Below are 23,228 nucleotides of genomic sequence, written 5' to 3' on the forward strand. Positions count from 1 at the left end.
CTGCCAAAGATGCACTTGTCTGTAAGGCACTTTTAAGAGTGAATGGATTGATCTAAAAGGCACAAGTTTATTGTTTACAATCTCTATTAGGCCAACTTGTTTGGACCGATAAGGGAGTTAAAATCGAACTTGAGGTTACTTGAGGTCTCCCTAGAAAGTGTAGACTTAGCAAGACAAGTAGGGTGTCCCTATAAGGACACACACTACACAAAAAAGGAGAGCTTGCCGGGCACTGGCTTCCTTCGGGCCCCAGGGGTGCTCAAACACTCAAAAAAATGCTCAGTAAAGATGCTGAATTTATTGTAATTCAGATAGTCATATTTTGACCTGACCGCTTGGTGGCTTGTTATTCTGAATTGCAAACATTGCAGAGAAGTAACTCTTGTGACTGAAGAGATTGAGTTGCTTCTGGTCCTTGCTGAAAGGGATACGTTTTGTACTGTGCTGTCTACCACACTCTAAGTGCTTCTACAACCAGAGAATTGGTTGACAGGTGTGAAAATAAAAACTTCAAATCCTTGCCCAGACCATAATATTTTTTGTCAGCATGTTTTCAGGCAGGAGATGCCCTAGCTAGACTCTGCAAAATGGTCTTAGCAGGCTCTAGTAAAGCCTCATTTACAGGAACGGCCACCCACATAGAAGCTGAAGTACATAAAATGTCATAGAATATCAGGGTTGGAAGGGACCTCAAAGGATTTGAAATGTATCAGCAACACGCTTGATCAGCTCTTGGAATTGTCTAAAGTCATCTGCCATGAAAGGCGGTGGAGGCATTTACAGCCTCACCCAGCGATGACAAAGAAATATTTGTGTGAAATGTTACCTCCTGGTCAGCCCTTGCCTCATATTCCTCAAAGGTCTCCACTACCAGCTCTGGCTGGGGAGGTGGGAATGAGGGCTTGAGATAATGGATCTTCCTATACTCCCTGTGGGAATGACTCACTGCCCTCAGGAACTGTTGGCAGTGCAAGGCCCAGGAGTCCCAATAAGGCCACTCGGGGGGCGGAGGGCCCGGATGACAAAGGAGGATGCATTTGCTGTTGGTCACCCCAGATAGATGGGGGACAAATTTATCTGTCTTCCATTTTCTCAGAATAGGTAAGATAATGGTGTCCTGCAGAATAGACAGGAGACCCCTGAAGAAAAATACTATCAGAAGACTCATTGTCAGCATATTCTGCAGGGAAATGTAAGTGTTCACCCTGGATGGCTGACGTCTGGGGAGAAGGAGGTCTCAATGAAAAACTGAGTCAGCGGCCCAGAAGATTTTGGTATGGAGAACTGTCCGGTACCAGTAAGTAATGGAGACCTGGCTGATCTGACACAACAAGAACCTTTGAATATCTAAACACCAATGGTACTGCCATGTAAGCGGGAGTTGGGTCCAATCCTGCGGAGAGCTATGTCAGTGCCGAGGTAGGGACCTATCCAGAATGTGCCAGTGCAGCAGACACGGAATGCTTTGAGTGAGTACGTCCAGACTGACTCGGACGGTACCAATGCAGTGGTCCAGCGCACCAGTGTAGGTACAGAGGCTACCGATTAATCGGATGCTGCCGACCTTTTTGAGGAGGAATTTCTGCTCATATTCACATGAGTGCTTGAAGCAGAAGGGATCTTCGGTACCAAGTCTTATTTATAAGAAACATGGCTCTTAGAGGAAACCTGAGACATTTTCTCTGTACTGGACTAACTTGGAACCTCGATAGTATTCCCTTTGGGACCCGAGATCTTCAGAACCTTCTTCACAATCAGTAACAAAGACTCCTTGGAAGGAGATCTAACACTCTTGCTCCTTTATTGGTACACGCAGACCTAATGTGCAGGGCTCTTGGTACCATGGGTATGGATATAGGTGCTGCATCTCCCAAGGCTTTTGGTGACCAAGACCTGAAGGTGGACAGGATACCAATCATTCCATCCCTCAAGAGTCTCGGTGACCAGGATCCTGATGCAGACAGGGGACTAAATGTGCTCACAGTCCAGTGTACAAGGGGGTTCTTGGAGCCTGATTTGGAAGCCTGTTGTAGGGCTTGATCCATCATCAATAGTTTAAACTATATTTCCCTGTTTTTACAAGATCTGCTCTTGAATAAGGAGCAGGTCTTACACTTGGTCAGTACATGAGTGTATCCCAAACACTGCAGACACTGAAAATGTCCATCACAAATAGGCTCCTGGTAGGAAAGGCAATGCTTAAAGCCTGGGGATTCCAGCATACCCCAGATAATAAATTCCAGAACAATCCCTCAGAGGGGAAGGAACAAATAAACAAACGCACTAAACTAATTACAACTAAGATCATCTAAACTATAGCTAGATAAAAGTGAAGCAGGCAGGTTGTGCAGGCCAAAGGTGGTTCAGAAGGAACTGAGGACAACTCACCCATGCAGCTCTATATACTTCAATAAGGAGTACAAGGATGTGTATGGTACATGTGTAGGTCTAATGGATTGAAAATCTCCCATCAAGGGCACATGAGGGCACTTGAAGTGGAGTATCCATAGGGACACTACTTAAAGAAGAACCAATAGTTATTTATATTAAAGAATAGAAGGGGAAATACAATCTTCGAAATAAAGATCTTACCACTTCTTATCCTCTTAACTCTGGGATGGGGGAGAGTCCTTTTCATATGGCTGGTCCAGGAGTCTGTTGCACTTAGGATGCTGCAGTTTCTTGTTGAGTTCAGTGACAGTTGGCTCTCCAGTTGTACATGGTGAACTCAGTTTTATATACAGTACCCTAATTTCAGGTCTCATTGGAACGGGCCAGCCTCTGATTTCTACTGGACACATGCCAAGTGATTGTTCAGATTTCAGCTGTTTGTTTCTGCTTCCATTGGTATCCAGCAGGTGGTGTACAGCAAATGTCTTCAATTCTTTTTCTTATCAGAGGCTTTTCATGAGAGTCATTTCAAGGGCTGAATTTCATTATTAGCCCCTAGTATCAGTTGGGATCCCTGGTTTCAAGCAATTTCTCTTCATATTCCAAAGTTACACCCTGATTTATATCTTTCAACATTCCTTCTTCCGTGTGCCAAGCAATTCCTATTACTTCTGGAGTCCAACAATTGTTTACAATGAAACCAACAAAATCTCTTATAGTCTTTTAAATTAGGAGGATATATTCCATACATTCACTGATTGTACATAAGCATTTTACATTATTTAGGACTTCCAGCAGAACAAGCGGTATTAGCCACATACAGAAGGAGGTAGATCTGACCCACGAGGCAAACAAATTTGCAGCTTCTAATTTGGGATGAAAGACAGATTATCCACAGTATATTTGATTTAGAAGGAAAACAATGTATGTCTTACAATTTGGGGTGAAAACATGTGGCTTAGATATCTTGGTGTAACAGTTAGTTCTCCCAATTCGACCTTCAAACTTACAACCTGTCTTTTCTAATTTGCTTAACTTGCAGCTTCCCCACCCATCTCTTGATCTACTCACAAGTAGCACTATGCAATGTTTGCATAGCAAAGCCGGATGTAACCTTTCCTTGGTAACTTGTAGTTCTTTTTAGCTAGACTGGGAGGGAGAAAGAGAGTATATCTATATGCAAATTATGAGAGATTCTTGCGTAAGTGATGTGATTAACAATACTCTCTCATTTAGCCATTTTAGTTTCTATTACAGGGGAGAGGAACTCCCAACCTTGGCTGGTCTCTGGACCTTAGACAAAATGTCTCACATGATGTGACCCATTTTCTTATTGTCTTTACTTCCTGGGTGGATCCTATTTTGGGACAAACAGCAGTGGATATCTTTTCCAGGTTTTGAGGGCCAGAAATAATCAGTAAAAAGCAACAGAGAGTCTTGTGGCACCTTTAAGACTAACGTGTGCATTGGAGCATAAGCTTTTGTGGGTGAAAACCCACTTCATCAGCCGACAAAGTGGGTATTCACCCACGAAAGCTTATCCTCCAATACATCCGTTAGTCTTAAAGGTGCCACAAGACTCTCTGTTGCTTTTTACAGATTCAGACTAACATGGTTACCCCTCTGAAAAATAATCAGTAATTATTAATCATTCAAGCCATAACTGTTCTGTATGTCCCTTACAGGCTTACACAATATTGACAGAAGCATTCCTCTGTCAGCACAGCTGTGTTTACACTGCAGGTTTTGTTGGCATCTCTATGTCCGTCAGTGAGGTCACAACTCTGACCAACATAGCTATGGGCTTGTTTACACTTACATTCTATCGCACTGTAACTTGATGGCTCAGGGGGGTGAAAAATCACCCGCCTGAGTGCAGCAAGTCTGAGCGCTTTAAAGCGCTAGTGTAGACAGACCCCTCGTGGAGGTGGGTTACCAGGAGCACGCACAACCACACTCACACCACGGGAGCGTTCCGCAACAGCGCTTTGAAGTTTCCAGTGTAGCCATGCCCTACGCCAATATAAGTTGTAAGTGCAGATCAAGCCTAGGTGCCTTCAAACACTTCAGAACCTTGACAGCAAACAAAAAGTCTGGGGATCTCCACAGCTAGCAGCATTCCAGTCCCTGGTTAATAGCTGACTTTCACGAAGCAACCCCGCTCATCAAGGCAGTGTCTTTCTCCACTCTGTGATCTACTGAATCAGTCTTTCACCTTTAGTCCCAGACAGGGTGATCCTCTCACTATCATACTGTTCCTTTTCACTTCCCAAGTGGTTTCAATGTTTATAGTTTGTCTTTGATGGTTTTCCATTACTTTTCTGGGTTGGTGTAAAGGCAGATAATTGAGCATTACATTACATAAGCAGACGGAAGGGTGACTACTCCCTTCTGCTTGATGGGCCATCGCCAAGACATATTATTACAGAGGTGCTGGAACAATTTTTATAGTGGGGGTACTGAGAGTAATTGAACCAAACTGTAAGACCCTGTATATAATGGAAACCACTTCAATCCAGGGGGTACTGCAGCACCCCGCAGTCCTAGTTCCAGCTCCTATGTATTATTGCCTGGTGACTCACTTTCCCTCCAAGACCATAAGGGCATAATTGTCAATATAGTAGCATTACCCCTTAAATATCACCCATACACATATCTCACAATGATTATGAGTACTGATAAGTTACAAGCTTTCAGCAGAGGTCTCACATACTACCCTTCATGGTTAAATACCATGAAAGTGGTGTGTTAGGTGTCATGGGTTTATCAGGTCTGAGACAGGAGCTTGTTGTAAAGAACAGTGAACCCCAGGGAGCCAGTTGGCACCAATAGGCCGCCGTGTCACAGGCTGTTTCTTCAAGCTTAGGATGGTACGCCTGGTTGCAGAATGTATTTGAAGAAGACTGAGATCAGTGTGTGGGAAGTTTTGACTGTGGGCTTCTCTCCATTGCACACTTCACTTGAATGGGACGTCCTGAGTGTGGTCACTGCAAAATCATTTTTAAGCTACTATGTCCATGATGCAGTTACTCATGTGAGAGGCTAGGACTTCTGGGGACACATCTCATGCTTGGTCATAAGAACATAAGAATGGCCATTCTGGGTCAGAACAATGGTTCATCTCGCCCAGGATCCTGTCTTCTGACAGTGACCCGTGCCAGATGCTTCAAAGGGCTGAACAGAACAGGGAAACATATCAAGTGCCCCACCCCGTTGTTCAGTCTCAGCTTCTAGCTAGGGTTAAGACTTCTGAGGGTACATACCATACCTGCTCCTGACATCATAGATCTTAGCCTCACACCAGAGATCCATCAAAATCCAGGTATCAACCTCTGGCCAGCTGGCATCATGCTGGGAAAATGACCTCCTGGAGGCCTTTTCTTCTAGGCATAGTACCGTACCAAAATAGGAGTATATCACAAGGTCGCCCCAACCTGAGGTAGTCCCCTGTGGCAAGCCACAACATGATAAGTGCACCTGCCTCCGTTTCCCCTCAATTTAGCCATAAAAGAGAACAGTATCTCTCACCATCTGATAAAAAGTCCCACCTCTGGGCATAATTTATTTATGTACACATACAACAGTTTGTAGAACCCTTGTGGTAAAATTATCCTCCCAAATCCTACAGTAAAACATACAACAACAGCAATTCTCCAGTCCCCTGTCGAGGGACATCATTCCAGGTCATCCAGCCATGACTCCACCAGCATTCTGTTCCCAGTTCCTTTTGGTCTTTGTTCCAGGACCTCAATCTCCAGGCCATTCAACCAAGAGTGACCAGTCTCATGACTAAGGCTACGATTTAATCATGGGTATTTTCAATAAAAGCCATGGACAGGTCATGGGCAAGAAACAAAAAATCACGGCCTGTGACTTGTCCATGGCTTTTACTAAAAATACCGCAACTGAATCTTAGGTGGGGGACTGTCAGGGATTGTCTAGATAATACTTAGTCCTGCCATGAGTGCAGGTGACTGCAGTAGATGACCTCTTGAGGTCTTTTCCAGTCCTATGAGTGTATGACTGCGGGGGAGGGAGGGGAGCCTGCGTCACCAGCAGCGAAGGGAGTGGGGGAGCCCCAGGAGACCAGCAGCTGTTCCAGCCACCGCTGTGGGGGAGCAGCTGCTCCGGCTGCCCCAGGACTGCTGCCAGGAGCCGCTGAGCTGTGGTGGCTCCTGTCACCTCTGGGTCCACTGCTCAGGCGGTCTCCAGGATCAGCTGTCCAGGACCAGCAGTGGCTGGCTGCGGGGCCACCCAAGCAGCTGACTGCAGAGCCGCTCCAGCAGGGGCTGTTGTGGCTGTCCCCAGGGACTATGGTGAACAGATGAGATGAAGAAAATATCAAGACACATGGGGGGGAGGGGTTACAACTGGCAGAAAAGAAAAAAAAAAGCCAAGTGCTGCGGCAGACCGAAAAAAAAAAGCCAAGTGCTGCCGGTGGAGTGAAATATCGGGACAAATTGAGCTCCAACGAAAGATCAGTCAGGACGCAGGACAACCATCCAAATATTGTGACAGTCCCGATTTTAATCGGGACTTCTGGTCACCCTGCCAGTGATGCCTGAGCAGCTGGCTCCGAGGCCAGCTGCTTGGGTGGCCATGGAGTCAGCCACACTGGCTGCTGCAGAAGTCACGGAGGTCCCAAGAAGACATGGAATTCGTGACTTCTGCAACCTCCATGACAAATACGGAGCCCTACTCATGACTCCTCTATCAAAAACACATTCCAACAAGTCAGCCCCTTTCAGCCTCCTAGCATTTGCCCGACAGCTCAGGAAGATCAGGAAGCTGGCTCCTGTAATGATCTTTTAGTCCTGAGCCCTTTTTCACTTCACCCAGTCTCCTCCCCTCTAGGGCCTCGGTGCTCTTTTTCAACTCAAGCCCAGTCTGGTGGCAGCTGCTGAATCACAGGTGCTCTGGACACCTCCCTACCTCTTAAAGGGGCCAGTCACCCTGCAACAGAGTGCTATTGCAGGTCTGTAACCCAAGTAGGAATGTGGAGTCAAATACTAAACTGTGCTATATGAATGAATAGGTAACTTTGGCTAGTATGTAGACAGCAAGAAAATGTGGCCCAGGGGGAAATGTGGGAAGGCACTGGAAGACTAAGAGCTCTCTAGTGGTGTTAACATGAGCACTCTGCAATGTGGATGTACGCTAACTGCTTGAGTTTTAGCAGTACCTGAGCTTTAGCCTATCCAGCCCTGCCATTTCAAGTGAAAAGCAGCACCACCCTTAAGTGAGATGGTTGTACGTGTAGGTGAGACTCAGGTTAGGGGCAACACTGGAATGAGAATTCAAGTTATCTTTGCAATGAAGACAAGACCTTCATGTCCAGAGACCGGAAAAAGGCTGGGTAAGCTTCAACCAAGTCAGAACTTGATTTAATAAGCATCTTTCCAGAAAGAAAACTTAATTTCTGGATGCAGGGAACTGGATGCCATAGTGCAGGGGTAGGCAACCTATGGCACTCGTGCCGAAGGTGGCACGCAAGCTGATTTTCAGTGGCGCTCACACTGCCCGGGTCCTGGCCACTGGTCCGGTGGGGGTTTGCATTTTAATTTAATTTTAAATGTAGCTTCTTAAACATTTAAAAAACCTCATTTACTTTATACACAACAATAGTTTAGTTATATATTATAGACTTATAGACGTCTAAAAAAGTTAAAATGTATTACTGGCACACCAAACCTTAAATTAGAGTGATTACATGAAGACTCGGCACACCACTTCTGAAAGGTTGCCGACCCCTGCCATAGTGCATTGGTTATGAGCTACTGAAATGTTCACCAGCTGCCCACCAGTTTGAATCCACTCCAGCAAAACCGGAATTAAGTGTTCCCATTACAGTAGAGTGCCAGCTCTTCTTTGGTTCAGGATGAGAAGCCCTTTCTGTTTAAAGAGCAAGTTTCCTAAGTGCTCTACAATCTGCATGCTTAGAATGTTTTGAAATTTGTTGTGCTTTATAGGGGTGAGGGGTCAGGTTAGTGTTCCAAATTTGGAGTCATTGGAGCACGGGGTTCCTAAAATACAGCTTCCTGAAAAAAACCTCAGCATTTTACAAAATCAACAGTGTCACTTTTTTGCACATCCCTGGGGCTCAAACCTTGACTCAAACCACCCACAACTGATCTCAGTCACTCAACATTTATTTCAGCTAGTGCATGGCACCCACTGCCCCTTTGAGGAAGCAATATTAAAAACGTTATTGAAGAAAACATGTAGCTCTCTAGAATGGAAAGTGCTTAACAGGTAGGTGATAAAACTTATAACTTCTAGCCCAGTGGTTAGCACACTCACTTGTTATGTGGGAGGCCCAAGCTCAATTCCCTGCTCTGCCTAAGGATGGAGCAAGATTTGAGCAAGTGTCTCCTATTTCTCAGGAGCATGTTCTAACTACTGAGCTACAGGATACTCTGAGATGGAGAGGTGTCAATCTCTCCTGTTGAAGCTGTAATACAGAATATAAGTACTTAAAAAGTCATCAGGACAATGAGAATCACTCTATAGTCCAGTGGTTATGGCACCCACCTGGGAGGTGAAAGACCATGGTGCAGTGCCCCTGATCCCATGACTCTTTAGCAATTTATCCAATCTGCCCAATTCAATCTTTGTGTATTGCTGTGTTGTTCCTGTGATTTTTTTAGATGTCACGATACTGAATGACGCAGTGCCTAAATCCCTTTGTGGACCTGGATCTGAGTGTCAGTGTATTTATCCTCACAATGCTCCTCTGAGGTAGGGAAGAATTTATTACCTCCATTTTTTCAGATGTGGAACTGGGACATGGGGCCAGATCCACAATGGTATTTAGGCTCCTAACTTCCACTGAAATCAATAGAAATTAGGCACCTACATACGTTTTTGGATCTGATCCTCTTGGAGAGACTAGGGGACTTGGCCAAGCTCACACAGGAGATCTGTTATGGAGCAGGAAATTGAATCTAGATCTCCTAGGTCCTAACCACTGGATCACCCTTCCTCTCATGCCCTCCTCCTTCCATTTCTCTTTTTAAAAAGATCCTTACTGACTTTATGCTAGTCTCTACACTTTTCCTGCATCCACTCCTGAGTGCCTCAACCAGCGGGGCCCAGTTAATTTCTGCCTCTCCATCCATGACTGAGGAGGGAGAACCAGGCTGTGTTGGACAGGCAAAAAGAGAGGAGACAAAGAAATGATGCAGAGGCAGTGAGCGGACCTATGTGCAGCCAGTGAATTCTGTAGCAAGTGTAATCATTGCCAATGATCCAGAGGTAGAGCTGGGCTCCGGTACACAGGGTGCTGAGAAATATTTTTTTTTTAAACCAAGGAAAGTAAATTCCCCAAAACTTCATCAACACAGAGTTAAGTGGTGCCTCATGCCCTTCCAGAACATAGATAGTGGCTGAAGTTAAGCCTCCGAAAACCAGGAAATAGAGAGATACGGTAATGTAACCAAACTGCTGAAAACTAAGAAATACAGAGTTAAGGTAAATGGCAACACAACCTTAACTCTGCCCTTTCTGAGCACTGCCATAAAATGCCCACAAAACACATACTAGCACTCTGACATTGCAGAAGTGCAGAACACTCAGGGCATGTGACCACTGTATGACAGAATATATGACTTTTTCTCTGCTAAAGTAAAATTTTTATTTACTGTGCAGGAGCAACCTATACCTGCTGCACTCAAACTCTGAGCCCACTCCATAGAAATAACCCCCTACTTGCTACATTTTACAACCCCTTCACCGTATGCACACAATTCCATCTAATACTCTATTTTCATTTACATCAATAAGCTCTCTGACACTCCACTCTCATATCCCACCTTACTGCTGACAATCCCTGTGGCAAGAAGAACCCCGTGAATGGCTACTGAGACAACCTACACAACACAGTGCTGAAATGAAGCAATCTGAATCTCTCAAGGTACACTTGCACCTCTTTCCTTTGATCGCATATCCCCGGGGAGGGACTCAGAACCCCCCTCCATTGGAGCAGTAACCCCCCACAAATGTCCTCATAACACTATCATAGCACTGCCAAGCTAATCCAACGAATCCTTCCATTATATACAACTAGAGCTAACAGAGAATGTAGCTGGAGTGCATGCAGAGAATTTCCATTGGCTATTGCCAGCTCCAGAAGGACAGAGTTAAGGTTGCACCAGTGTGTAAAACAGGAATACAAAACTGGAAGGGACTTCCTGGGTCGTTGTGGGTTCAGTACCTTGCTGTCATAGAAGACTTTATCTATGTATTTCCTGGTTTTTGGAAGTTTAAGTTTGCACTGCCTGGTTTTCAAAGACATCACTGGATAACCTCAGCTCTGTTAATGAAGATTTGAAGCATTTAATCTAAGAGATGTTAGATTGCCCCACATGAGATGATTTTGGCAGACTCATCAGCAAGGCCAAGAACTGCTTGGATAATGGAGGCTAAACTATCCCTATTACCCCTAAAGGAAGTCATCCCCTGCAGCTTCCCTGTAGATTAAGAGGATTTCATTCACCAGCATTGTCAAGCCAACACTTTTCTGCTGCATTAAGCACACAAAGCCCCAGCCCTTACCTTCATACCTCTTAAATATCCTTTCTTTCAAGGGACACTACTTATTATCATTCCAGAACAACCTCCTTTCCACACAAATTTGATGTCCCTTCACTTTTGTTGTTGGAATAGAAGAGGAATACATCAGAAATGCAGAATCAAACTGGGATTGTAGAAAGTTATTTACACTAAAGGAAGGAATTTTGAATCCCATGGTGAGCTTTGCGATAACCATCATTATTCCCAGCCCTGATAGCACTTCCTAGTGAGACACAAACAGTAACTCGTTAACCCTCACAGCTTCCTGGGAAGAGAGGAGTAGATAGATGAGGAAACTGAAGTACAAGAAGAGTGAGAGATTTGATCAAAGCCACGGTGAGTTAAGGCTTGTCTGTATGTGAAAGGTTTACTGATTACACCAATATAGTTATACACATGTAGTGCTCCCATTGCCTTTCCCTGGCGTGGACACACTCATTATGGTGTAAGAGCGGCATTTTTCAGTATAGCTAAAATCCTTCCCAAATAACACAAACTAAATTGAAAAACAGGCAGCAGAATAACAGGGTCAACACCAGGAGTTATACCAACATAATTACATAAGTTTAAATTCACACCTTGGAATATACTGAAAAAACATTCAGAGCTGCAAATACTATCTAGGGCTATGGCTACACTGCACTTTTGTCAGTAAAACTTTTACATGTGAAAAAACACCCCCTCGCCTAATAGAAGTTTACTGATGAAAAGTGCTGGAATGGACAGTGCTTTGTTGCCAGGAGATGCTACTGCCCCTCAGTAGGGGTGGTTTTATTATGTCCGTGGGAGAGCTCTCTCCTGCTGACAAACAGCGGCTACACTGTGTACCTCACAGTAGCATGGTTGTAGCAGCACAGTGGTGCCACTGTAAGGCGCGCAGTGTAGACATAGCCTAGGAGTTCCAACTCCGAATCTCCTCGCCTCTAGCCCAGTAGATGCCAATCCCTTCCCATAGCTGGGATTAGAAGGCAATGATTTTTGAGAGGAAAGATGTTTTTGTGGTTAAAACACTGCACTAGGATTTAGATGAGGTCCTAGGGCTGCTATAGACTCCGTGTGTGAGCTTGGGCACAGATTTAATCTCTCTGTGCCTCAATTCCCCATTTGCACCATGGGGATAATAACTCTGCCTTCACTCCTTTGACTGTAATCTCTTCAAGTACTTCTTAAGTGTATGTACAGTGCCTAGCACAATGCTCCAGTCTGAGCTAGGGTGTTTATTAGAATACTGCTGCCTCACTGTCCTGTGTTGAATGACAGGGTTGAATGTTGGGTTCCTAGGGCTTAAGGATCCCTCTTTCAATGCTGCTAACCCACAGGTTACATCCTCCTGGGGTTGAAGAGCACTGAAGATGATTGAGAGCTCTAAAGGGACAGGCTAGGCACCCAGACCCCTGGAACAGCCAGGAAATTGGGAACTGGGGAGCCCTGTACAGCACCTTTCCTGAGCCAAGGCCTTGGCCCGGCCTGGATGGCTACAGGAGAGTGTGCCCAGCCCAGGTAGCCGCTCTTATTGTTGCATTACCTTGACTTGTCCCCATGTCCTTGAGACATTGCTGCCAACATTTTTTTCTCTCTTTCTCCTCTTGCTGGGACATTGTGTTCTCAGCTCAGGAGAAGGGGCGGGGGGAATGGGGAGGAACATAGTAATGATCTGGGAGCAGTCTGCAGCCCTACCTGGGAGCAGCCAGCGCTGCTTACCTCCTCCTCCACCCTTCCGCGGGCAGCGAGGGGGGGTGCACGCGAGGTCACCAGCTGGCTCTTGGGTGTCAGTACCGGTTTGCTCTGAGACCGCAGCCCAGGGAGTCAGAAGGATGGGTGGGGTGCGTGTGTCCTTGACTTAAAACGGCTCAGCTATTTCAAAGCCCCACCCTGGTGTTTCAGCAGAGCGCGGCCCCTGAGGCTGCACGCTTGTGTACCTGAATCCTCTCTTTGCCAGGGCCGCCCAGAGGAGTCCAGGGGGCCGGGGTCTTCGGCGGCGGGGGGCCCTTCCGTTCCGAGACCCGCGGCGGGACCCCCCCCTCCCGCCGAAGTGCAGCCGGGTCTTCGGTGGTAATTCAGTGGCGGGTCCCGGAGCGGAAGGACCCCCCCGCCGGCGAAGACCAGGAGCGGAGGAAGCTCCGAGGGCCCGGGCCCTGCAAGAGTTTTCCGAGGCCCCCGGAGCAAGTGAAGGACCCTGCTCCAGGGGCCCCGAAAAATTCTAGTGGGGGCCCCTGCGGGGCCCGGGGCAAATTGCTCCTCTTGCCCTCCCCCCCCCCCGGGCGGCCCTGCTCTTGGCTGCTCAGAGCTGCGGCCGCCCCAAGCCCCCAGTGAAAGCCCTAGACCACAGCATTATTTTCTCTACAGTGGTCCCCAGTCAACACGGGCCACTCCTGGGGCTTTAGTATGTTTGTCGCCCGTTCCCTCCCGGCCTGCCCTTTCCCACCCCTTGCTCCCCCCCACCCCTGCCCATCTCCCTTTTCTCTAGCAACTGAGATATTGAGATGTTAATGAGGCTTTTCTTTTCCCCCAGAGCTGCGGGGGCGGGGAGCGCTGGGAGGGCAGGAGCAGGACAGGTTGCCAGATTGAGCTGGAAAGAAACCAGTCTAATCCTAACCACCAAGGCAAAGCAGCTGCCAGGAGGCAGAGCCAGGAGTCTGAGCCCAGGGCACAGCAGAACACAGATCTCGCCTAGCAGAGAGAAACTCCCACAGAGGGACAACACCAAAGGGAGACCCCTCATTTTCAAGGAAAGCAGAGTCCATATAGCTCAGTGGAAACAGCATCATAGGTCAACATGCATCAAGTTAGTGTCTTTCTACTCAGTTGCTTCTAACCTTGCTTTTAAACACCACCCTCTGAAGAAGGGTGTGGTGGGGTTCCTACAGAGTGAATGCTGGGGTAAAGGAGGGAGGGGGTCTGGGGGTGTGTATGGAGAGACTGGAGCAGGGAGGGTATGTGAGGAGTGTGTGGAAGGACTGAAGTGTGGGGGAGAATAGGGTGTGTGTGTGGAGACTCTGGACAAGGGGGAAGATGGAGGTGTGTGTATGTGTGTGGAAGATCTGGGATATGGGGGAGGATAGTGTGTGTGTAGAGGGGCCATGGCATGGGGGAGGATAGAATGTGTGTCTGGAGGGGCCACAGGGCATGGGGGAGAATGGAGGTGTGTGTGTGTGGAACGGCTGGAATGTGGAGGATGGTAAGGGGTGTGTGTGGAGGGGCTAAAGGGTCCCAGCAGGCAGAGGCTTCCTGAGTTCGGTGCGTCATGGTAGACATAACTAGTATCTATATATTGCCTGATTCCAAGCTTATTCTGTCATAGGTTGTGACTGTGAAGGCAGAGAAGGTGCCAGCGGGGGAGAGGCTGAGGAGGTGTAAACAAGAAGCAGAGAAGCAGCAGAAGGTGGAGGAAGTGGCAGAGAAGTTGGAGGAGTGTCAGGAGGACCTCATTGAGTTCCACAAGTCATACCATGAACTCTTCCAGTTCTTCTGTAACAACACAACCATCCATGGAGCCATCCGCTTAGTCTGCTCCAAGAGAAACAAAATGAAGACAGCCTTCTGGTCTGTGCTCTTCTTCCTCACCTTTGGCCTAATGTACTGGCAATTTGGGATCCTCTACAGGCAGTACTTCAGTTTCCCTGTCAACCTGAACCTTAACCTCAGCTCAGACAGGCTGACCTTCCCTGCTGTCACACTGTGCACCCTCAACCCCTACAGGTATGAGACAAACTCCCAGGAGCTACAGGTATATATTCTGTGTATTGTACTCCTACTGGATCAGGAGAAATACCCAGTGCCCCTACAGGTGATATTGAGACATGAAGGGCTTCTCTACATGGGTAAATTTCCCTACATAGCTGTACTGGAATAACTATTCCACTACAGTTTGGAAGCAGAGTAATTACATTCCCACGTGGGGACTTATACCTGTCTAGCTATAGCCAAAGAACTATTATAGTGTAAGTAGAGCTATAGTGGGAAATTGCCCAATAGAGACAAGCCCTAACTCTGGAGTCCACTCTCTCCATGTCACAGATACAGTGCTGTCCAGAAGGAGCTGGATGAACTGGATCATATCACCCATCAGACACTAATGGATCTGTATAACTACAATATGTCTCTGGTACAAAGCAACTGGGGAGCCCAATCCAGCCGGAAACGTAGCCCAAGGAGCCTGTCCCACCATGTCCAGCGCCACCCACTGAGGAGACACAAGCGTGATGAACCAGCCAGCCTGAAGGGGAACAGTCCTCCAGTGGACAAAAATGACTGGAAAATTGGCTTCATCCTGGTGAGAATAGATCCCTCTCTCTCCTGTATTCTATAGACTCTGCCTAACTCCTAATCTCTCATTAGATCCTCTCATACCAGCGTCAGCTCCACCCTCCACTGGAAATCTGATGAAGTTGTTTTCAAGGCCCAGTCTCTCCCTAAGGGATCTAGAGAAGGATTGTCCCCCTTCTCCATCCATTCTCTAGAGTGTACTCAACTGTCAATCAATTAACTGGAGTTGCAGCAGGAGCAAAAATTCTAGTCTAGGCTAGGGCATGTCTACACTACAGGTGCTACAGCAGCATAACTGCAGCAGTGCTGCTATAGCACTGTCGTGTAGATGCTTCCTACATTGATGGAAGATGTTTTTCTGTCAGTGTAGGTAGTTTCCATGATAGTAGGTACATCAATGGAAGAATTCTTCCCTCAGCCTAGCAGGGCTAGGTCAATTTAACTACAGCACTTAGGGTTTGAATTTTTTGCCCCTCTGAGTGATGTAGCTAGTTTGATCTAAATTTTACTTTTATACCAGAGTGTAAATACACCCACAGAGAGGGACTCCCTGTTCCAGAATTGAAAGCTCCTGTGTATACTCCACAATCTCATTTTCTGCACAGCCCATTACAATAACTTCACTGTGATTTGCTCCTTCCTCAGCCTCTTGATCATTCCATCTGCTCAGGAATTTCTCTCCAATTGAGGATCTGGGGTAGGGGGAGAGGGGCTCCCCTGATGTCTGTTAGCTGCACGTGTCAAGTATAATCTGAATTTATTTCCTGTCCATGTTCGGGGGGGAGGAGGGGGGATAGGTAAGGTATGTCTCCTCATCCCTCCTCGTGGACTTGTGTTCTTTGAGACAGCTGATGTTTCTCTTGCAGTGCAACGAGACCAATGAGGATTGTTTCCACCAGACATATTCCTCAGGTGTAGATGCTGTGCGTGAGTGGTACAGTTTCCACTACATCAACATTTTGGCACGGATGCCTAACACAAAGGCCCTGGATGAGTCCAATTTTGAGAACTTCATCTATGCTTGCCGCTTCAATGAGGTTACATGTGACAAGGCGTGAGTGCTGAGGGGCTCCAATATCCCATCTTAACAACCTCTGCATTCCTTGCTGTGTACAAGGAGAAGCCAAGACAATACTGCTGGAGAACACTGTTACCCTCGCTGCCAGGGCCCAAGGCTGGGGCATTCTTCCTTGTCCAATTCCTGGGCCTCCTGGATCCCATAATCTCAAGTTATGGGCTCTGGTTCCTGCCCTGGGGTCTTGACTCCTCAGGTTCACTGACCCCTAAGTGCCATGGGGTATTTCCTGTGCTCTTTTCCCTTTGTTTCAGATAATTGAAATAGTGATACAGGTACATACACTAGTTTGGGTGCAGTTATACAGTATAAAGGGATCTTTATACTGGTGTAACTGGGTCCACACTAGGGGACTGTATCCTCCTCCAGAGTTAGCAACGTGAGGAATCTAACAGCTGTTCAGCTTCAGAAGTCATTTTCAGCACCTTGCTAAATAATCTTTCTCTGAGCCACTTCTCAGGGCTTGTTTACACTACAGACACTACTCTTCTGTATTGCTCTCAGTTCCTCTCTATGGGGTGGTAAAAAGAATGGTTCCTTTTAGAATACCCTGTCCTACAGCATCTCCTGGGGATTTTTCCCCCAAATGCCTAGATGCTCTAATCTGAATATTTCCATTTCTCTCCCAGGAATTACACCCATTTCCATCATCCTATTTATGGGAACTGCTACACATTCAATGATGGCAATAGCAGTCTGTGGACGTCATCCCTGCCTGGGATCAATAATGGTGAGGGTCCCCGTGACAGGTGGGGAGAACCCATTGAGATGAGTATCTAGAATAGGAGAGTTTTGGGGGTGGGAGAGAACTGTGAGCACCAAGATCCTCCTCTGCTTATTCTCCTGTGTGACGGTGGATTGCATCCCCCACCATGACCCATGTGAGTTTTGATTGCCAAAAGTTCAGGCCTCCCCCAAATTCTGCTTTCTCCAGGTCTGGCTTTGCAATCCCAGTTCTCTGCTGCCTCCAGAGACTCCAGCTCTGATCCCCAACTCTCTGCCTCCTCCCCAGCCCTGACCCCCTTACTTTCCGCTCCACTCAGGCCCAGCCCTGATCCAGTTTTCTTTTCTGGCTCAGCTGAGATTCCCCCCACTCTCTGCTGCCTCCTTCTCCCCCACTAGCCCAATTGTGATCTCTCAGCTGTCCCCCCACCCCAGTGACTGGCCCTGATCCTGCCTCTCACTCTCTGAAACCTCTACAGGCCTCTCTCTGCTAGTGCGCACAGAGCAGAACGACTATATCCCACTGCTGTCCACAGTGACGGGAGCCCGGGTGATGGTCCATGAGCAGAATGAACCAGCCTTCATGGATGATGGAGGCTTCAATGTGCGTCCGGGTATGGAGACCTCCATCAGCATGAGAAAGGTAGGGGGGGTAGAATGAGGGAAGAAGCATGGGCTTCACTGTGCACCTGTATGAAGACTTGTGTCAGCACAAGATTGGTCGGTAGGGAGCAGAAGGGTTGCCGTGAAAATATGATATGGGGAGCAGAAAAGTTAACCCTAGACGGTGGCAACACTGGGTGGGACTGAGGGGGAGGACATTACCTTGGGAGCCATTACTAATCAGGGAAGGGCTGGAAAAGGGGGATAGCAGGAAGGAGTTGGTGGCATGAGATAGGAGTGAGGACTGGGAGGTTATTACCATCGTATTTGTTATTGATTGGGGATGGATGGCCTGTGGTGTGCATGCAGTCAGACTGGATGATCTGGTGGTCCTGTCTGGCTTTAAATTCTCTGACTCTAAGACTGACAAGCTGCTGTTTGTTGTCAGGAGACGACAATGCGTCTTGGGGGCAGTTACAGTGACTGCACTGAAGATGGCAGTGATGTGCCAGTACAGAACCTGTACCCATCCCAATACACTGAGCAGGTAATCCATCACCACTGGTCCTATTCCAGACCTGTCCTCGCCCTCCTTGGGATACAATCTCAGTCATTCCCTGCCATGAGTGGGTCTCATATGTTTTCTGGGCCTGATTATGCTGGGATGTGAGGATTCCTCTGCTGAGCTCTCCCCTTCTCTCATGCCTCCCAGGCCTGCATTCGTTCCTGTTTCCAGATCAGTATGGTAGAGCGCTGTGGCTGTGCATATTACTTCTACCCCTTACCCTCTGGAGCCGAGTATTGTGACTACACTAAGCATATAGCATGGGGTAAGTGCTGACAGGGCAGAAGGAATTACATAATGAACCCCCCCCCCAAACCCTCCAACTCCCAACACTAAGACTTTCCCATTATCCCCTGCTATCAGCTCCCCAACTCCCCTGTTTAAGTCCTCTAGGGGATTCCTTCTTTGGAGCTCTCAGCCCCTCCGAGGGTGCTACCTTGTTCTGAGTGCGCATCACCCATCTACATGCCCCAGAGATTCTCTTCCCTGCACAGATAGAGTGAGCTCGCTTTTGGTTTTCTCTCTTCCTGCTCAGGTCACTGTTATTACAAACTCCAGGTTGAATTCAAATCCAACGTTCTGGGCTGTTTCAGCAAATGTCGGAAACCTTGCGAGTAAGTCTCAGCAGGCTAAAAACTAGAGCTTTATGAACACCATTATATGAAATAGTTGCCTGAGATCTCAGGGGACTGGACTTGGCCCAGTAGGTCACTTCCAGTCCTATGCTCCTATGAGGGTCTCATTCCTAGTGCTCACTGAATGGCTGAGAATTTGATTTGCCAAACCAAGTATTCAATTATATGGGGCAAATAGTGTTTGAGCAGTTAAATATCCAGATAGCTACGTCAATCTAGTGTCTCCCAGCAGGAAGCAAAGTTAGTAGTGGGGTAAAAATGCTGTCTGTGGGGATAGCTCCTGGATACTGCAGTCTGGCTACTTTCAGGAGGCAGCACTGTAAGGAGTAGAGCAGAAGTGCTAGATATGGAGAAAGTTCCCAGTTGTTGAGGTTGCTGTGCTGAGACTGGACCTTGTGGATCCCATAGCCCTTGCAGTTAAGAATGTATCTGTCTTCCTCCAGGGTGACCGAGTACCAGCTGTCAGCTGGACACTCCCACTGGCTTTCCACTGTTTCCGAGGTAAGGATATGGTTTCCTGTGGGAATCCCACCAGACACAGGATGCAGATGCGTCTCACCATTTATTAACCCTCAGCAAGGGGAGGCTGAGATCACAGAGTAGTGTATATCTATGATGCCCTTTGTGCTTTCCTTTCAGGACTGGGTGTCTCACATGCTGTCCCGACAGAATAAGTACAATATCACATCCAAGAGGTGAGAGCTCCAGAACTGGGGCTCAGGACCAGAGATGGGACCCAGTGATGGTGGGGTCAGGGGCCTGGGCCCAGATGAACCAATGATGGGTAGAAACAGGGAGTAGGGGTGGTCAGGGGCCTAGGGCCAAGCACAGAGATCAAATCAGTGGTAGGGAGAGAAGCAGGGGTCCAGGAGTGCAGGGCCAGACAGGAAGAATGACCCAGTCATGGGAAGACAGGAGAGCCTGACTTACCTGGTCATGGAGATAGGTGGAAGTTCAGGGGTCTAAGGATAGACCAAGAGACAGACCTAGTGAGGGGGAAGACAAAAGGCTTCAGGAGCGTGGGACCAGGCCCACAGTCTTGGCTAGTAATGGGATAGGAGTGTTCTCAGGGGCCTGGGCCCAGATCAATGGACTTGATCCAGTGATAAGTTGAGATTTGGGGAGCGGTTTAGGGGGCCAGGTCCAGAGACTGGCAGAATGATTGGGAGGATCCCTGGACAAAGGACTGATGTAATGTTGGAGGTGAAGTCTTGGGCAGGGATTGTGAACTTGGGGAATCAAACTGAAAGTGTGGAGGTATTCTATACGTTTAGGAGAAGGTCAGATGTGAGTTTGGTGCAGTAGTAAGTTTGGAGCTGTTGCACCAAAGTAGGGGCATGTGCAAGGGGTGGGGGCAAGGAGGGGTACTGGCCCCCCCTAATAATCAGCGAGGGACGCAGTACTCCCCCAGCCCCAGGGCTGTGGCAGGGAGAGAGCCACAGCCCCGGGGCTTGAGGGCAGGAGTCTTCTCTCCCTGCTGCAACCCCAGAGCTGGAGGAATCCTCTTGCCCCAGGGGCCAGCTGTGGAGTGGGGGCAGCAAGCTCCTCCCAGGGCCGGAGATGGGGGGGGGCAGTGAGCTACTCCTGAGGCTGGGGAGAGTGAGCTTCTGTGCCCCTCCAAAAGGGGTCAAATTTAAATTCCTGCACACACCCCTGCACCAAAGTGTGTGGGAGTGAGGGTGACTAGATGTCCCATTTTTAAAGGGACAGTCCTGTTTTTTTGGGACTTTTTCTTATATAGGCGCCTATTAACCCCCACCCCGTGTCCCATTTTTTCACAGTTGCTATCTGGTAACCCTAGTGGGAGTGATAAAGGCTTGGGGGTTGGGTGGGAGTTTGTGGGTGTTGATTTGAGGGATCCTAAATCTGGGATATCACACAGGAATCTCAGAGGAATCCTGTAGGTATGGCCAGTTGCACTGGATTTTGGGCACACTGCAGGTTTGAGTGATAAGTGGGCTGCCAAATGGGGGAACTGCAGGTTTGGAGGATTAAAGATTTGGTGTGGGTGCAGGATAAGGAGTGTATGCTGCAATACAGGGGCTGCAGGATTAGAGTCACTCATCTCTTTCTCTTATTAACAGGAATGGAGTGGCCAAAGTGAACATATTTTTTGAGGAATGGAAGTATAAAACCAATGGGGAGTCTCCTGCCTTCACGGTACATACTTCATCCTCCAGCTTCCCTTCCCATTCATCATACCCCTCTGCCTTGCAGCAGCATCCCTAACTTCTGCATTTCTCCTCCTAAGGCAGGACTGGAGATGGGAATAAAGCCCCAGCAGTGGGTGATCCTGGCAGTGAGCGGGAATACGAGCATCTTCACACAGACACAATTCTCACTACTCCCATCTCTCTCTTGCAGGTGGTGACGCTGCTTTCCCAGCTGGGGAATCAGTGGAGTCTCTGGTTTGGTTCCTCTGTTCTTTCTGTGGTAGAGCTCGCCGAGCTGATTTTGGATTTCATTGCCATCACTTTCATCCTCTCCTTCCGGTGGCTCCGCTCCCGTCAGCTACCGGCCTCTGCTGTGCCACCCCAAGGTGCTCATGACAACACTGCCTTCCAGCCTGAATCCTCTGGCCCCAGTGCTCCACCCCGCTCCACTGTCAAGGCTGTGGTAACAACGCTGCCCTCCTACAACAGCCTGGAACTGTGTGGGCGGGACAGGGATGCCAAGATTGGACTGGAGTGAGGATTGTGGTGGGGCAGCACAGTGAGGTTGAGTTTTCTGTCCCACACCACAGATTACATGGTTGGGTCTGAAGACATGCGGCAGGTTGGAGCATGTAATGATCTCTTGTTTGGTGCTACAGCACGTGCAGCTCAGCTGCATTTCTATCATGCTGGTGCAGAGCTTCCATCACCTCCATTATGGCACTCAGTTTGGAGGCAGGTGACTGCAGTGTTGTTTGGGGGGAGGTGTTAGTTTATATTCCCTACTGTTGGTAAACCCTGCATTCGTCTCCCACAATACAGCTGACAATGCCTTTGGCCACATTTGCTGAGGAGTGACCAATGATAGGAAGAGACAGCATATGTGGGTGATATTGACTGAGCCCCCTTCCACATATACACACTCACTTCTCTGCACCCAGGACCATGGCCACGCTGGTCTGTAACTTTGAGAATAAAAACTAATTAAAGAGACTTGGGTTTGTGATCAGGAAAAATTAGGCTCTACTGCGTATGCCTGACAGCAGACGGGGTGGGGTGTATAGAATCCAAGAAGCTACTAGCATGCACAAATGCCTCATCCTGTCTAGGACAAGTTTTCGGGCAGGAGGCTAGATGCTGCTTCCCAACTCTGAGTTGCTGTTTCTGATGCCGTGCTCAGGCTGGAAATTTCCCCCTCCGCACAGGAATCTAGGGAGGAGACTAAGAGAGCCTGTTTGGAAGGACACCTCCCTAGGCTAGAGACCAGGCAGGATAGGTGCTAGATTGAGGAACAGATTTTGGGTGGTGGTGGTGGTAGGGAAAGGGTTCCTGCATGGATCCTCATCCTGGCATGAGGTCTAGAATATTCTCAAGCTCTCCACGGCTACACGCAACTCTGAGGCCAATACAAAGATTCTTCTTTGCAACATAACATATGCCTCACTCTAACTCTCCATTCAGCCTCTCATCTCTTTTTTGAACACTAGGGGCTAAAGTTGTCTTGACACTGGCTTATACCTCCCATAATCAGGAGCTGTGGGGGCTAAAGTAGCCTCACTGATGCAGAGCCTGCAGAGCTACCCTAAACTGTGACATTGCTTCAGTGGCCCCTCGGAGCTGCTGCAGTAATAAGAATAGGAATAAGAACTCTGCAGGTCCACCACAGCTCGGATCCACCTATTCCTACTCTGTTCAACCACAGAATACCCACTGCATGGGTGTGAGGGTGCTGTGCTGAGCTGGCTCCGTAATCTGCTTTGTGAAAAATGTCAAAGTTTTGAAATTCATTTTCATTCCCCATCAGAACAAAAATGAGACCTCTGAAATTAAAAAAACCCCACAACACACAGGAGAAAGCAAGTTACCCCAGAACAGCCAATAGCCCAGAGGTTAGAGAACTTCCATGGGACCCAGGTTCAAGTCCCTACTTGGCCTGATTCATAGCACCACCCTAACCACCAGGTTACAGTACCTCTTGCTCATGATCTGCTATTGGAGCTATTCTACCGGATATAAATGATGACATATTCATGGGGTCAGAGAGAGACTGGATCTAGCCTGGGCAATAGGCTATTTTGGGGTGGCTTGTTCTCTTTCATCCTGGCCCTGAGGAAAAACAGTTACAAGGGGTAGGTAACTGTTATTCTTCGAGATGTGTTGCTCATGTTCTTTCCAAGTAGGAGTGCGTGTGCCGCATGTATAGTCATTGGAAGACTTTTCCCCTAGCAGTACTCATCGAGTCGGCT

At 47.9% G+C, this 23,228-nt stretch overlaps 2 protein-coding genes across 2 annotated transcripts in view; one reads left to right on the plus strand and one right to left on the minus strand.

The window, feature by feature from the left end:
* Window positions 1-23,228, minus strand: part of VAMP1 (vesicle associated membrane protein 1) — a 92,979-nt gene that overhangs the window by 38,321 nt on the left and 31,430 nt on the right. The gene's annotated exons all lie outside the window — the stretch shown is intronic.
* On the plus strand, window positions 13,219-21,992 carry SCNN1A (sodium channel epithelial 1 alpha subunit). The gene is made up of 13 exons (XM_030535342.1): window positions 13,219-13,747; window positions 14,264-14,661; window positions 14,980-15,235; window positions 16,095-16,282; window positions 16,933-17,033; window positions 17,506-17,669; window positions 18,078-18,176; window positions 18,342-18,459; window positions 18,730-18,808; window positions 19,273-19,330; window positions 19,469-19,524; window positions 20,914-20,989; window positions 21,194-21,992. The coding sequence occupies exons 1-13, from the start codon at window positions 13,739-13,741 to the stop codon at window positions 21,518-21,520; spliced, it is 1,929 nt and encodes a 642-aa protein (XP_030391202.1). The 5' UTR covers window positions 13,219-13,738; the 3' UTR covers window positions 21,521-21,992.

The sequence above is a fragment of the Gopherus evgoodei genome, chromosome 1 (genome assembly GCF_007399415.2).
Source record: "Gopherus evgoodei ecotype Sinaloan lineage chromosome 1, rGopEvg1_v1.p, whole genome shotgun sequence".
Classification (NCBI taxonomy): domain Eukaryota; kingdom Metazoa; phylum Chordata; order Testudines; family Testudinidae; genus Gopherus; species Gopherus evgoodei.